Here is a 12,809-nt window from a genome sequence, read left to right on the forward strand (position 1 = left end):
AGACGTGTATGCTATCTTACTTAGAATGTAAGAGAATGCTTGAAATGGTGAAACTATATGTGATAGTTGATGTTGAATGACACTGTTGATTATTGATAATCATGTTGATGTGTGATGATGAATCCTATGATTTGATTGTGTATGGACATGCTTTCTTGATAATGAAAATGTGGTGGAGATGATCAATATAATTGGGAGTTGTCCTATATATTGTGGATTGTTGTCGCATTATCGAGTCTTGTTACATGTCCATGCATCATAGTCATGTTGAGTTGTAGTTGTAAAAGGGTTGAACTCTTTTACTTTGGAGATTATGTAAGACGGATGTGAAATCTTACATACGATGTTTTTGTTGCATCGAAGGTGACGACCTTGAGGTGATATTGTATCACATGCATATATGTGTCGAACTAGGTGCACATCATGACATGAGTCTTATTGGTGAAATGTGATTGGTGATTGTGTATGAATAACTGTGAATTGATGATTGTTCATGACACATGTGATTTGTGATTAATTGATGTGAGATATTGGGATTGTGATATAAGTATATATATGTGAAAACTATTATTGATCAAGTACATGATGTTAATTGATATATTCATGATAACAGTTATTTGGATTATGATGATGTAATACTAACCCCCAGTGGTTTTGACCGCCTACCTGTCTGTATGGATGGGTAGACGTTGTGCAGGATTAGTTGCTCGGTGAGTTCTTGTGCTTGGTGGATATCAGGAGCTATCTCCGGTATCGGTGTCTATAGAGTCTAGGATGGCTATGATCTAGGCGTCTTTATGTCGGTCTAGATTATCTTTTATTTTGGATTGTTTATGATTGGAGATTTATTCGTATGTTGGGATTTTGAGATTCATCTATGTTGATGTAATAATTGATTCATGACATGTATATTTGGAGTACTCTGGTTTATATTCCACTGCGATTGTTGAGGTTTATATGCATGCATGTTGGTTTTGAAATTTTGTATGATGACGTAGCATCTATTTCTTGAATAAATGTATTATTCGCATGTTTAATTGCTTTATTAGAAATAGGGTGTTACAGTTAAAACTAAAAACATAAATGTTTGTTGCTTTCAAATTATAACAAATCAAATAAATTATAATTATCCATTTCAATGACACCAACAATATAACAAGAAAATATAATCTAAATTTTAATTTTTTTAATGACATCAACAACAATATTTATTATAGAAAAAACTGTTTAAAAATATAATTGAAATAATGAAAAAGTAAGTATAGTTATACTAATCTAGTTTGTTATACTTTTTAAAGGATAAAGAGGAAAAAACTCAACATGTATATACTCTTTTTTTTTTGACAAGTGAACATGTATATATTTATATCGTGTTTGTTACACTTTTATTTTAATATTTGAATTTACTCTATCTATTTGTTATAAGTGTGATTTGTATTTAAAATTGATGTAATTTTAAAAAAAAAAACTCAAAAGATGTTATTTTCTTTATATATAGTAAGTATATATTTTTTTTTATGGTAGCTGGGGTTTGAACTCCGAACCTTGTATATTTTCATGCATTGTCTATATCAATTGAGCTAAATTCACAGGGACATAAGTATAGATATTTAGATGCCGGATTTAAATTCCGAACCTTGCATATTTCATGCATTATCTATATCAACTGAGCTAAATATAGATATTTAGATACAAGTATACTATTTTGTTGTTAAAAAAATATATAATATTGTCTCCTTAAAAAAAATTATAATATTTTTTATTTTATTTTTCTTTCTAAAAATAGTATAATAAATGAAATTAAAATAAGTAGTCCTCCTCATCAAATTCCTTATGTTTTATCCAGCCACGCAAGCAAATAACAACATACAGCTTTCAAATTCACAACATTACATCCAGCGAAGCAGAGAGAGAGGGAAAACACAACACAACACAACACAGCACCGTCATCTTCTCTCCGACTCAAAAGAGTTTTGAGTTTTCTCTCAAAATGATAGACCCCTACGGTTTCGGGTGGATCACATGCACCCTCATCACCCTTGCTGCACTCTACAATTTCCTTTTCTCTCGTAAAAACCATTCAGATTCAACAACCACCGAGAACATTACAACCGCTACCGGAGAATGCAGATCTTTTAATCCCAACGGCGATGTTGATATCATCATTGTCGGTGCTGGTGTCGCCGGCTCCGCTCTCGCTTACACTCTCGGCAAGGTTTTTCATTCCCATTCCTATTTCTTCGTAATTTCAGTCATTGATATTACGTTATTTTGTTGAATATTATTAGGAATATATTTGGTTTTATTGAATAATCGATAACCATGTGTTACTACTGTGAATGCCCGTATCTATGGTTAAATCTGCTGTTGTGGGTCAGGGACTCAGGGTTTAGGTTTGTTGTATGTACAGGAAACTTTTTCTTTACCAATTATGAATTATGAATGGAATGGGGACAGATATTGACATATCCATGTTAGTTATACTATGCATCCGGTGTGCTTAGACAGCGACAACTTTCAATTTCTCACTAACTTTCAAATTTCTATTTTGGTACTTTCTACATATTTCAACTAAATGTTATGCCATTTTAAGTATTATTTTTGGTTTCAGATAATATCACTTTGTATTGCTTTAAATTAATTGTCTGTTTTTTTTTTTTTTTTTTTTTTTTTTTTTTTACTTTTTCTCATATGAAAAATAAAATAAGCATAATAGAGATGAGGATGTTGCGTTAGATGTGCGGTAAAACTAGACATAATATGAATATAAATGACAACATCAAAGAGACAGAGAGAGTTGGGGTAACAATTATCATAGAAAAGATGGTGGTAACTCAACTTAGGTGGTTTGTGCATGTAGAGAGAAGATCTATAGATTATGTGTAAGGAGAATTAGATCAAATGGAGGGTAGTGAAATCAAAAGAGACAGAGGAAGACTTAGAAAAACTATTAAGAAAAATCTATATATTAATAAGTTGGATATAGAGATATGTTATATATATGATAGAACGTTATGACGTTGTTTGGTCCATGATGCAGCCGACCACACTTAGTCGGATAAGGTTTGTTTGTTGTTTTTTTGTTTTTGTTTTCATAACCTATTTACAATTCAAATATCAATAGATATTCTGACAGTCATGGGGCAGCAGATTTTTACCCTTAGGCTTTGTTTGGGAGTTTGGAGGGGAAGGGAGGGGAGGGCTTTGGGGGGTTGGAAATATATAGAAAAATGGACAAAAAATTCAAATTTTTTGAAAAAACAGTTTTTTAGAAAATGATAAACTAATACTTATGATTAATATACTTTTAATTTTAAGAATATTATAACAACATAGATTGAATTTGAAAAATTCATATAAACCCTCCATAACCCCCCAAAACCCTCCCCCAATACAATTTTTGAGTTCCCCCAGATGAGGGGATTTTTTTATTATGAGTAAAAGATTAACCTCCAAAGCTCTCTCCTCTCAATGTCTTCTATTTCTTCCACTTGCTCCTTCCTTTTTTCTACAACCCTCCCCTCCCTTCCCCTCCAAACTCCCAAACAAAGCCTTAGGAGTGAGGAATTACCCTGTGCACACCCCACTTTGCCATTTCTAAGTACAAAATGAAGTCGTGTAATTAAGAGCTCAACAGTCAAGTACTCTTGTATTTGAAATATTGTTTTTCTTCAAGTAGATGAAAATGGTGTTAACTTTGATAGTCAACCACCAATGTTGTTCTTTTTTCTCCTTTGGTTGTGTTGGAGGGGGGGATATTGAATTATTGTAATGTTTATTAGTTATAGATAATCAGTTAGTTAGTTTGAGGTTTCTTTTAGTTTGTTAGTTCCCTTATGAGGGTATTTACCATCTGTGTTTGCTCCTTGTATACATATCCCTTAATTGGAGTTCATCAATGAAGTTAAGATTTAATTTTCGATATTCCTTTTAGGGGAAAACTTGAAAACTGACTTTTAACTTTACCTTTAGTCTCAAGGTTCTACTATCCAGCTCAGCTGGTCCTCTTCTTTTTCCTGTCTTTTTGTCTCCCAGTTTTTGTTTGTGTTCTGTTGTGTTGTGTTGTGTTGATCAAGTTGATTCCTGACATGCTGGATGTTTTTAATTAAGTACTGTTTTCTATTACAAATTCACTATCAACTTTTGATAGCATAACTATTATCTAATGTAGGATGGACGACGAGTACTTATTATTGAAAGAGATCTGAATGAACCAGACCGAATTGTTGGAGAGTTGCTACAACCTGGAGGTTATCTCAAATTGATTGAACTGGGACTTGATGGTAGTGCAAACTTAGCTGTGTGTATATGGCACATCATTTCTTCCACTGCTTGATTCTGGCTGATCTTTGAGTGCTGGAACACACATGATTCTTACCTTTTTAACTTCACTTAGAACAAAAAGGGAGAATGATCACGGCTTGTTATTATTGCAGATTGTGTGGAGAAAATTGATGCTCAGAAAGTGTTTGGGTATGCTCTTTTCAAGGATGGGAAACATACGAGACTCTCTTATCCCTTGGAAAAGTTTCACTCAGATATCGCTGGAAGAAGCTTTCACAATGGGCGTTTTATTCTGAGAATGAGAGAGAAAGCTGCCTCCCTTCCCAAGTATTGGTTTCTTCCTTTACTTCACATTCCGCTTTTGTCTGATATAAAGTTTTGCTTGCTACCGTGTTCTACATGCCAATGATTCTACATGCACAAATCATTTTCTGCAAGCTTTTCATTTGACATTGAAAGGCTAAGGTGATTGATTATAATAAACATTTCTAAATACTTTAAAACACAAGTATATCAGATGATATTTTTGTTTTCAATAATGTAAATGTTTTCTTTTACTTTAGATTCTCTGTTTCTTTCTTTATCTTCTTCAGTTGTTACTTGTTAGCATTTGTCTTATTTTTTATGTTATGTAGTGTACGGTTGGAGCAAGGAACAGTCACTTCCCTGCTCGAAGAGAATGGTACAATTAAAGGTGTACAGTACAAAACGAAAGATGCTCAGGAATTTTCAGCATGTGCACCTCTTACCATTGTTTGTGATGGTTGTTTCTCAAACTTGCGCCGTTCTCTTTGTAATCCTAAGGTGATCAAATTTTCAACTTAAATTATATTTTTGTATGATCTAGTTGTCATTCTTCTATGAAGTTACTGAGATGAGAATGTTGCACTTGATGTGCGGAAATAATAGACGAAATAGGGTTAGGAATTATAGCATTAGAGAGAGAGAGAGAGAGAGAGAGTTTGGGTAGCATTTATAGTAGAAAAGAAAGTTGAATATCAACTAAGGTGATTTGGGCATGTGTGGAGGAGACCTGTAAATCCCATAGTAAATCAGATGGAGAGTAGCTCAAATGCTAGAGGTAGATCAAGAAAAATTATAGGACCGATTATCAAGAAAGACTTGAGGTCAATGATTTGGACAAAGATATGATCAATGATAGAATAGCATAACGATGCTTGATATATGTAGCTGACGTTATCTAATGGAATAAGATTTGGTTGTTGTATGATGTTATAGGCATCCATAAGACTAAATGATTTCACAGTTTACTATCATTTTCTCCCTACTCCTATTCTTGTCCTTCTTTTTTATTTTTTTATTTTTTTTATTTTTAAAAACCAATAGTCTGTAGAATTCTGGATCATTGTTTGATTTTTTTTTCTTTCTTTCTGTGTTTACAGGTAGAAGTCCCCTCTTGTTTTGTTGGCTTAGTTTTAGAAAATTGTGAACTTCCATGTGCAGACCATGGTCACGTCATACTAGGAGATCCTTCACCGGTTCTGTTCTATCCCATAAGTAGTACAGAAATTCGCTGTCTGGTTGATGTTCCTGGTCAGAAGGTTCCATCTATTTCCAATGGTGAAATGGCAAAGTATTTGAAGACAGTGGTAGCTCCACAGGTACCATCTACTCGCGGTTCTACAAGTACAAATTGTTTTTTAGGCTCAGCGTTTAATTACTTTACACTCAGTGAGAACAGGGTTATATTTCACATCCTTAGCTAATAGAGTTAGCTGATGATAAGGGAAAAAATATTACAGGTACCCCCTGAGCTTCATGCCGCTTTCATAGCTGCAGTGGACAAAGGCCACATAAGGACAATGCCAAACAGAAGCATGCCAGCCGATCCTTATCCCACCCCGGGAGCCCTTCTGATGGGAGATGCATTCAACATGCGCCATCCCCTAACCGGGGGTGGGATGACTGTGGCATTATCTGATATAGTAGTGCTGCGAAATCTTCTGAAGCCTTTACGGGACCTGAATGATGCATCTAGCCTTTGTAAATACCTTGAATCCTTCTATACCTTGCGTAAGGTAATTCCTTAAACTGAGGCAACCACTTCTTTGCCTTAACTAGTTTTCTTTTGAATTAAAACGATAATGCATTAGCATTCCTGAAGATATATTTTTTTACCCTGCTTAATGCCGGATGTATCTTAATATTTGAATATACAGCCAGTGGCATCCACCATAAATACGTTGGCAGGAGCACTTTACAAGGTTTTCTGTGCATCACCTGATCCAGCAAGGAAAGAAATGCGTCAAGCTTGCTTTGATTATCTGAGTCTTGGGGGTTTATTTTCAGAAGGACCAGTCTCTTTGCTTTCAGGATTAAACCCTTGCCCCCTGAGTTTGGTTCTTCATTTCTTCGCTGTTGCGATATATGGTGTTGGTCGTTTGTTGCTACCATTTCCTTCCCCTAAACGCTTATGGATTGGAATACGATTAATCGCTGTAAGTAGGGAGTTTTTGGATACGTTGTTATTTTATTTGAATAAATTGCTGGAAAACCCACTTTAATTGCAAAAACCAATTGTCTTTTGGCAGAGTGCATCCGGAATCATCTTGCCCATTATTAAGGCAGAAGGAATCCGTCAAATGTTCTTCCCTGCAACTGTTCCAGCTTATTATAGAGCTCCTCCAGATGCATAAATCTGTATTTAGTGAATACGTCTTTAAAAGTCAAGGTGATTCCAAGATGAGCTAGCATTGTTTTCAGTTAGAAATCTAATGGATTCGATTGAAACGTAAAAATTATGGCTTTTAAGTTTGATTCTTTATGGAGTAAATATTACATTGCTGGGTTCTTCTGTTTTTGTATTTGTCTGAATTTTATCTTTACATTTTATAGCTGGTTGTTATTTCATATCATTTGATTGAAACTTCAAGGAGTAAAACAAATTCTTGCAAGACGCAAAGGGGACGGTGCGTTTTGTAGAAGTTTATTAATACCTAATATTATTGTATGATATAATATAGAGAAAATTACCCCTCCCTCCCTTGAGAGATGGTGATATTACACTCCCCTCCCCCCATAGTTTCAAACACACGGCCCCCTCCCTTGATATTTAAAAAATATTACATTTTCATCATTTTTTTTAACTTTTTCCGTTAAGTCTTAAACAATTTCCGTCACTTACATCAACTCTCACATGCCAAAGTAGCAAACTAAGAATATTATACTCTCTCATATGCTATGCCTCAAATTTTCCCTGTCAAAATAACCACAATTACTAGTTTCTCCGTCCTAAATGAATTAATGGCAGATTGGAACCCTAAATTACACAGGACTTTTTGCTTGAATCTCTATTACTAATTTCCATCTTCATCAATAATATTTGAATTTGAATTGATCTCTTGAGTACTCCAACTACCAAACCTTAAATTCTTCACTAATAGGTATAAACCATGGTTTGGCAATTGTTTCATATATATTAGAATTTGAATAGTTCAATCCATGTTTCAAGCAGCAGCAGGAAGAAAAGGATCGAAAAGAAATTAAAAAACGTGGTTTGGCAATTGTTTTAACGGAAGTTAAGAAAAGTTAACGGAAAGTCTAAAATTGGATCAAATTGTTTTACATTTTAGAGTAGATTACACTCCTCTCCCCTCAAAGATGCTTGAATTACACTCCCCTCACCTCTTATCTTAAAATATACACTTTCTTCCCCTCTTATTCAAAACATATTAGAAAATATTTCACTCCCCTCCCTTGAGAGAAGTTTGAGTTACATTCCCCTCTCATCTTATGTTAAAATCTACGCTTTAGTCCCTCAATAATTATTTTTGTTTCTAATAATCTAGCAAACACATAATCTAACACACTTCAAAGAAAAATAACATTGCGGGTTCATTTTAATATAATCAAATTTTGAATACATATGTTTCTCTATTTTTTATTCACAATTTCATTAACATATAGTTTTAAACCCTATTAAAAAATATGAAACATTCCAAAATAAAATTAAAATATGTGAAAAATTACTAAATTCGGTTAAGTATGGTTATTTAAAAGTTAATTTTATACTCTAAATTATAAAATTAATAACAAAATATTTAAATTTAACTGTCATTGACATTTAGGTTGTAAAGAAACGAATTTATATTTTTTAAATGGTGATTCAAAATTAATATATATTATAAAAATATTTATTTATATTAAAATAAATTAAAGTGTAGTCCATATTTAATTATTAAGGGAAAGGGTTGTAATTCAAGCATTTTATAAGGGAGGGAAGTATAAATTTCTTTTCAAGGGAGGGGGAATGTATATTTTAACATAAGAGGAGAGGGGAGTGTAATTCAAACATCTTTAAGGGGAGGAGAGTGTAATTTACTCTACATTTTATTTAGCAAGGCAAGAGGGGAGAGGAGTGTAATATTAGTATCTTTTAGGGGAGTGTATTTTACTCTATAATATATTCATGTTTTAATACTAGTGGTGCGTATTTAATTTGAATTGAATATAAGGGGACCACTATCTACAATTGTTAAGGATACTTGTGGGAGACATCAACCTTTGGAAACATTTGGGTCTAATCTCCTGATAAACAACTTCATTAAATACTCTTTTTATAAAATGTTAATCATACAACAGCTTAAATGTATGATGGTTTTACCAAATTACAATCAAAGAGAAAATTAAGCTCTGAATAAATTTTAGATGAACTATTTTGGGAAATTTATAAAAATAAATTGAAAATTGCTTATGAGCTTATCATAAGCTAGTTCTTCCAGACACTAAAGCTATACAAATGCTTATCTCATACTATAAACTTAAAATAAAGTCTTCTAAACAGCACTAAGCATCCATTTCTGTTTATGGCTTCGATATTCAACCTTGAATGTTCGCCGGCGGCATTCATACAGGACAATGGTATTGCCACTCAATGAAGTCGTGCTGACTACAATTCAATATTATTGCCATATTTTCTTTGTACAGGTCGGACGAGTTACTCATGTCTCTTAAGTGTCAAATTCTGTTCATACAAGCACAAAGCAGTTAAATTGCTATCATCGGTATAATCATATGCATAAAACTAAAATTAGACACAAATATAAATTGCCACTCAATGAAGTCGCGCTGACTACAATTCAATATTATTGCCATATTTTCTTTGTACAGGTCGGACAAGTTACTCATGTCTCTTAAGTGTCAAATTCTGTTCATACAAGCACAAAGACAGTTAAATTGCTATCATCGGTATAATCATATGCATAAAACTAAAATTAGACACAAATATAATCCAAAAGAAACTGGTATAACTTTTCCTTTATTACCATCAAGGATATTATTTTCCTGCTTTTGCTCAACTTAAAATGCATTAAGCTATCTAATGGACAAAATCTAGGTGCAATTTTGTGTGTGTTATTTTGACAGTTCTATAGAACATGAATTGTGTATCTAATAAACGTGGCATATTATAATTGATAAACACAAACAACACCTAAGCTTTGAACGAATTTAACTGCATAAGTTAAAACACTTAAGATCATACAAGGTAGCTTGTCTAATTAATATTTGGTTTCAGAAACAAATGACATATAGATTTGTCAGTAAGAATCCAAAGGGAAAATGCCTCGAAAACGATTTGGTTAAACAAAGTGTGAGAGGTGTGACTTATCAAGTGATTGACAATGAAAGTAACAGTACAAGCAAATTGTATCCAACATTTTATGCAGCATCAATAATGACATATTGTGTGAGAAAATAGTTTGCCTAGTATGACGAGCTCCAACTGAGTACAATACAGAGGCATTGCATATGTGATTGGAATTCTAATTAATTAAATACATATCTAACAATACATAATGAATTTCCGAAACACAAATATAATCTGTAATGATTGCAGAAAATTTATTTGCAGAAAATTCATAATTTAGCTGGATGATACTTTATAAATGATAAATAATGAACTTTATAAATTATTTGCAATACCTAACATCCTTTAGGGCTCCGGGATTAATGGGCATAGTTAGGCAATTACTGACTTTTGTTCTTGTTTTCTTGTTTTATGGCCTCGAATGAAGTCATCACTTCTTTGAACTTAGATTCAGCAACGTCTGTCATTTCCCCATAACATGATTATGTGAATAATAAAGCCAAAGTTTGAGATCACAAGATCTTATGCACTGATGATAAGTCAAGACCTACCTTTATTATCCTGGTTCTGATCAGGATGATACTCTTTTACCTTTGTCCTAAATGCTAACTGCAGAGGTAAGATGATAATTAACAAACAAAACCAAACAAAGTAACAAGGTCACTAGCAAATAGAGCAATAAGCAACAATTTCAATAATATCAAAATACATAATAATAATCTGAAAGGAGAACAGGACATTAAATCAGGATGGAAGTCGCTAGAGGATGTAGTCCCTTTTAGGGAAGCCTTCTTCTGCTGCCTTTTTGGTTAGTTTAGGTCCTGACTAAGAGCCAGCAAGTAAGGTCCTAGCATGGCCCCTTGGTCTGGGTATAACTAGAGAATATTTATCGGTCTTTTTGGGACTTATTCGGCTTATTTTCCTTATCTTTTAGGTTAGTGAAGTGACTAGGGCACAAACGCTCCAACAAGTTCAGGTCTTTCTCAACCCGATGGAACACTTCCACTCTTTAGCAAGGTGGGTGGTTATAATATGTACAATTCATAGGCTGGACCAAGACATCATTTCATATGATTTTACTACTCAAAAACAATAATTACGAAACTAGTTGTTCAAGAATAGTGCTCAAGCACACAATCTACAACATAGCAAGCTTCAATTTTGGTCATATCAAAGAAACCGAGAGTAAAATGAGATGAAAAACTTGTATCAAGATGATTTTGATGCGCGTACCAATATAACAAAACAATAAAAGTAATGTGCAAGGCATTGTGAGAAAAAAAAAGTTACCTTAATCTCATCATCTGAATACGGCGCTTTCCTATACATGTCAAGACCCAAAACTGAGTAGTGATGTGACAATGCATAGTTTCCACTTTCTCTCGGTGTTTCTCGATAACTAGTTCTCCTGTCTTTGTATGAAGTATCATTCTTCGGATATGAATATTCTGTTTGGAAATGCTGATTGGGAGCATGTTCCTTCCAACTTTCAAAGCCTCCACTGTACTTATTCCTTTCTCTGTTAAAAGCGTTTTGCGCACGCCTTATTAGTTCCTCTTGCATTGGCTTATTGTGTTTTGTTGTGTAAGAACTACCACTCTTTCTTCTGAATGCATGAGGCCGAGACTTGGATAACTACATGAAAAGAGTTCAAAAAACAGTTTTAGAGTTGATCTTGTTGCACTTCAAACACAAATGGAATAGTAAGAAAATAGAAGCAAATACCTCATAAGAGAACCATCGAAAAGTTTTGACAACTGAACCGTGCTGAAAATTGAAATTAGGATGGTAAAATTATTAGTTTTGAGAAACCTAAAAACGAAATTAAATAAATGTCTAAGAAGAAGCTTACCATGATAGTACAGACGGCGGCGGTAACTACGACTAAGATAATAGTTCGTTTGGGGTCGTTATCTTCATCGTCTTTCTTCATTTCTTCCCGTTTATTCTCCGTTCTCTCCCAATTCAAACCTACACTACAAACCCTCTATCAATCTCTCTTTTCTTTTGTGTGTTCAAGGATGTTGGTGAAACTATTTTACACTCCTAATAATACATACTATTTGTTTTTTTTTTTTTTTTTGAGAACATACATACTTATTTCTTTTAACTTTAAGAAATTGACCAGAAAAATAAAATATAAAAGTTTTTATTTTATTTTTAAAAATCGATTCTCACACAAAAATCAAAGTCACAAACCAACACGACCATTAGACCAATCTAAATATGTTGGTCTCATGGTTAAAAATATTTATTTTTAAACAAAAATTAAACTAATTCAACTCATTCATAAGTGTAATTCTAATATGAGATGACATATGCTTTTGAATCTTTTATAAAAATAAAAAATAAAAAATTATGCTTATGTACCTATGAACAAACGTATAACAAGGCTGCACCATTATTTATTTGTCTCTTAATAAAACTTATCTTAAAGTTTTGTGTAAAACTAAACGAAGATTTACAAAAATTTAAATTAGTTTAAAAACTTAACCCAATACTAAATTTAATTTGTATTAAATTTACTTTGGATGTCGTCAACCACTTATTTACAATCAGGTTCAATCAACACAACCGATAAATTCATGTTGCCTAGCAAATTAACGACCTTTATAAGCCTTGTCCATCAGCTTCCCCATATATACCAAGTCTCTTGATGCTACAAAGTCACATTTGTCATCCCTCAAACACATCCATATACCATACATTCTTTGCTCCTGAAAGATTGTCATGTCTACGTTACACTTCAACACCACAGTTCTCTACGGCTGGGCACATGCTTCCACTCAAAAAAACGTAGAATTTTTCATTATCCGGCTCAAACATAAATCAAACGAACTGAATGCATACATAAAAAAGTATATGGTAGTCACTCATATATATGAAGATTCTATGTAAAAAAATAAACTTAATTCTT

The 12,809-nt window shown here is 33.2% G+C and overlaps 2 protein-coding genes across 3 annotated transcripts; one reads left to right on the plus strand and one right to left on the minus strand.

The window, feature by feature from the left end:
* Positions 1–1,860: 1,860 nt before the first annotated feature.
* Positions 1,861–7,245, plus strand: LOC25490000 (squalene monooxygenase SE1). Its single transcript, XM_013606367.3, has 8 exons — positions 1,861–2,215; positions 4,172–4,283; positions 4,437–4,611; positions 4,920–5,088; positions 5,688–5,906; positions 6,048–6,323; positions 6,465–6,743; positions 6,837–7,245. The coding sequence occupies exons 1-8, from the start codon at positions 1,991–1,993 to the stop codon at positions 6,939–6,941; spliced, it is 1,560 nt and encodes a 519-aa protein (XP_013461821.1). The 5' UTR covers positions 1,861–1,990; the 3' UTR covers positions 6,942–7,245.
* A 1,720-nt stretch (positions 7,246–8,965) lies between these two features.
* LOC25490001 (uncharacterized) lies at positions 8,966–11,931 on the minus strand. Of its 2 annotated transcripts, none has more exons than XM_013606369.3 (6): positions 11,745–11,931; positions 11,618–11,659; positions 11,183–11,527; positions 10,444–10,501; positions 10,228–10,352; positions 8,966–9,268 (listed from the first exon to the last, which is right to left on the minus strand). In XM_013606369.3, exons 1-5 carry the CDS (start codon positions 11,823–11,825, stop codon positions 10,273–10,275), a joined length of 606 nt encoding a protein of 201 aa, XP_013461823.1. In that variant the 5' UTR covers positions 11,826–11,931; the 3' UTR covers positions 8,966–9,268; positions 10,228–10,272. The 2 variants fall into 2 exon arrangements, with proteins under 2 accessions (XP_013461823.1, XP_024634134.1); XM_024778366.2 differs by lacking the exon at positions 8,966–9,268 and adding an exon at positions 9,276–9,451.
* Positions 11,932–12,809: the final 878 nt, after the last annotated feature.

Source organism: Medicago truncatula, chromosome 3 (genome assembly GCF_003473485.1).
Source record: "Medicago truncatula cultivar Jemalong A17 chromosome 3, MtrunA17r5.0-ANR, whole genome shotgun sequence".
In the NCBI taxonomy this organism is placed as follows: domain Eukaryota; kingdom Viridiplantae; phylum Streptophyta; class Magnoliopsida; order Fabales; family Fabaceae; genus Medicago; species Medicago truncatula.

What these genes read in the sequence shown, in the direction of transcription:
- LOC25490000 (XM_013606367.3), top strand. Translation starts at nt 1,991, where the DNA reads ATGATAGACCCCTACGGTTTCGGGTGGATCACATGCACCCTCATCACC. An exon ending in GTTCTCTTTGTAATCCTAAG is followed by an intron (nt 5,089 to 5,687) that starts GTGATCAAATTT and finishes CTGTGTTTACAG; the next exon opens with GTAGAAGTCCCCTCTTGTTT. An exon ending in TTGGAATACGATTAATCGCT is followed by an intron (nt 6,744 to 6,836) that starts GTAAGTAGGGAG and finishes GTCTTTTGGCAG; the next exon opens with AGTGCATCCGGAATCATCTT.
- LOC25490001 (XM_013606369.3), bottom strand. Translation starts at nt 11,825, where the DNA reads ATGAAGAAAGACGATGAAGATAACGACCCCAAACGAACTATTATCTTA. An exon ending in ATTCAGATGATGAGATTAAG is followed by an intron (nt 10,502 to 11,182) that starts GTAACTTTTTTT and finishes TTACCTCTGCAG; the next exon opens with TTAGCATTTAGGACAAAGGT. An exon ending in TCAGAACCAGGATAATAAAG is followed by an intron (nt 10,353 to 10,443) that starts GTAGGTCTTGAC and finishes GGGAAATGACAG; the next exon opens with ACGTTGCTGAATCTAAGTTC.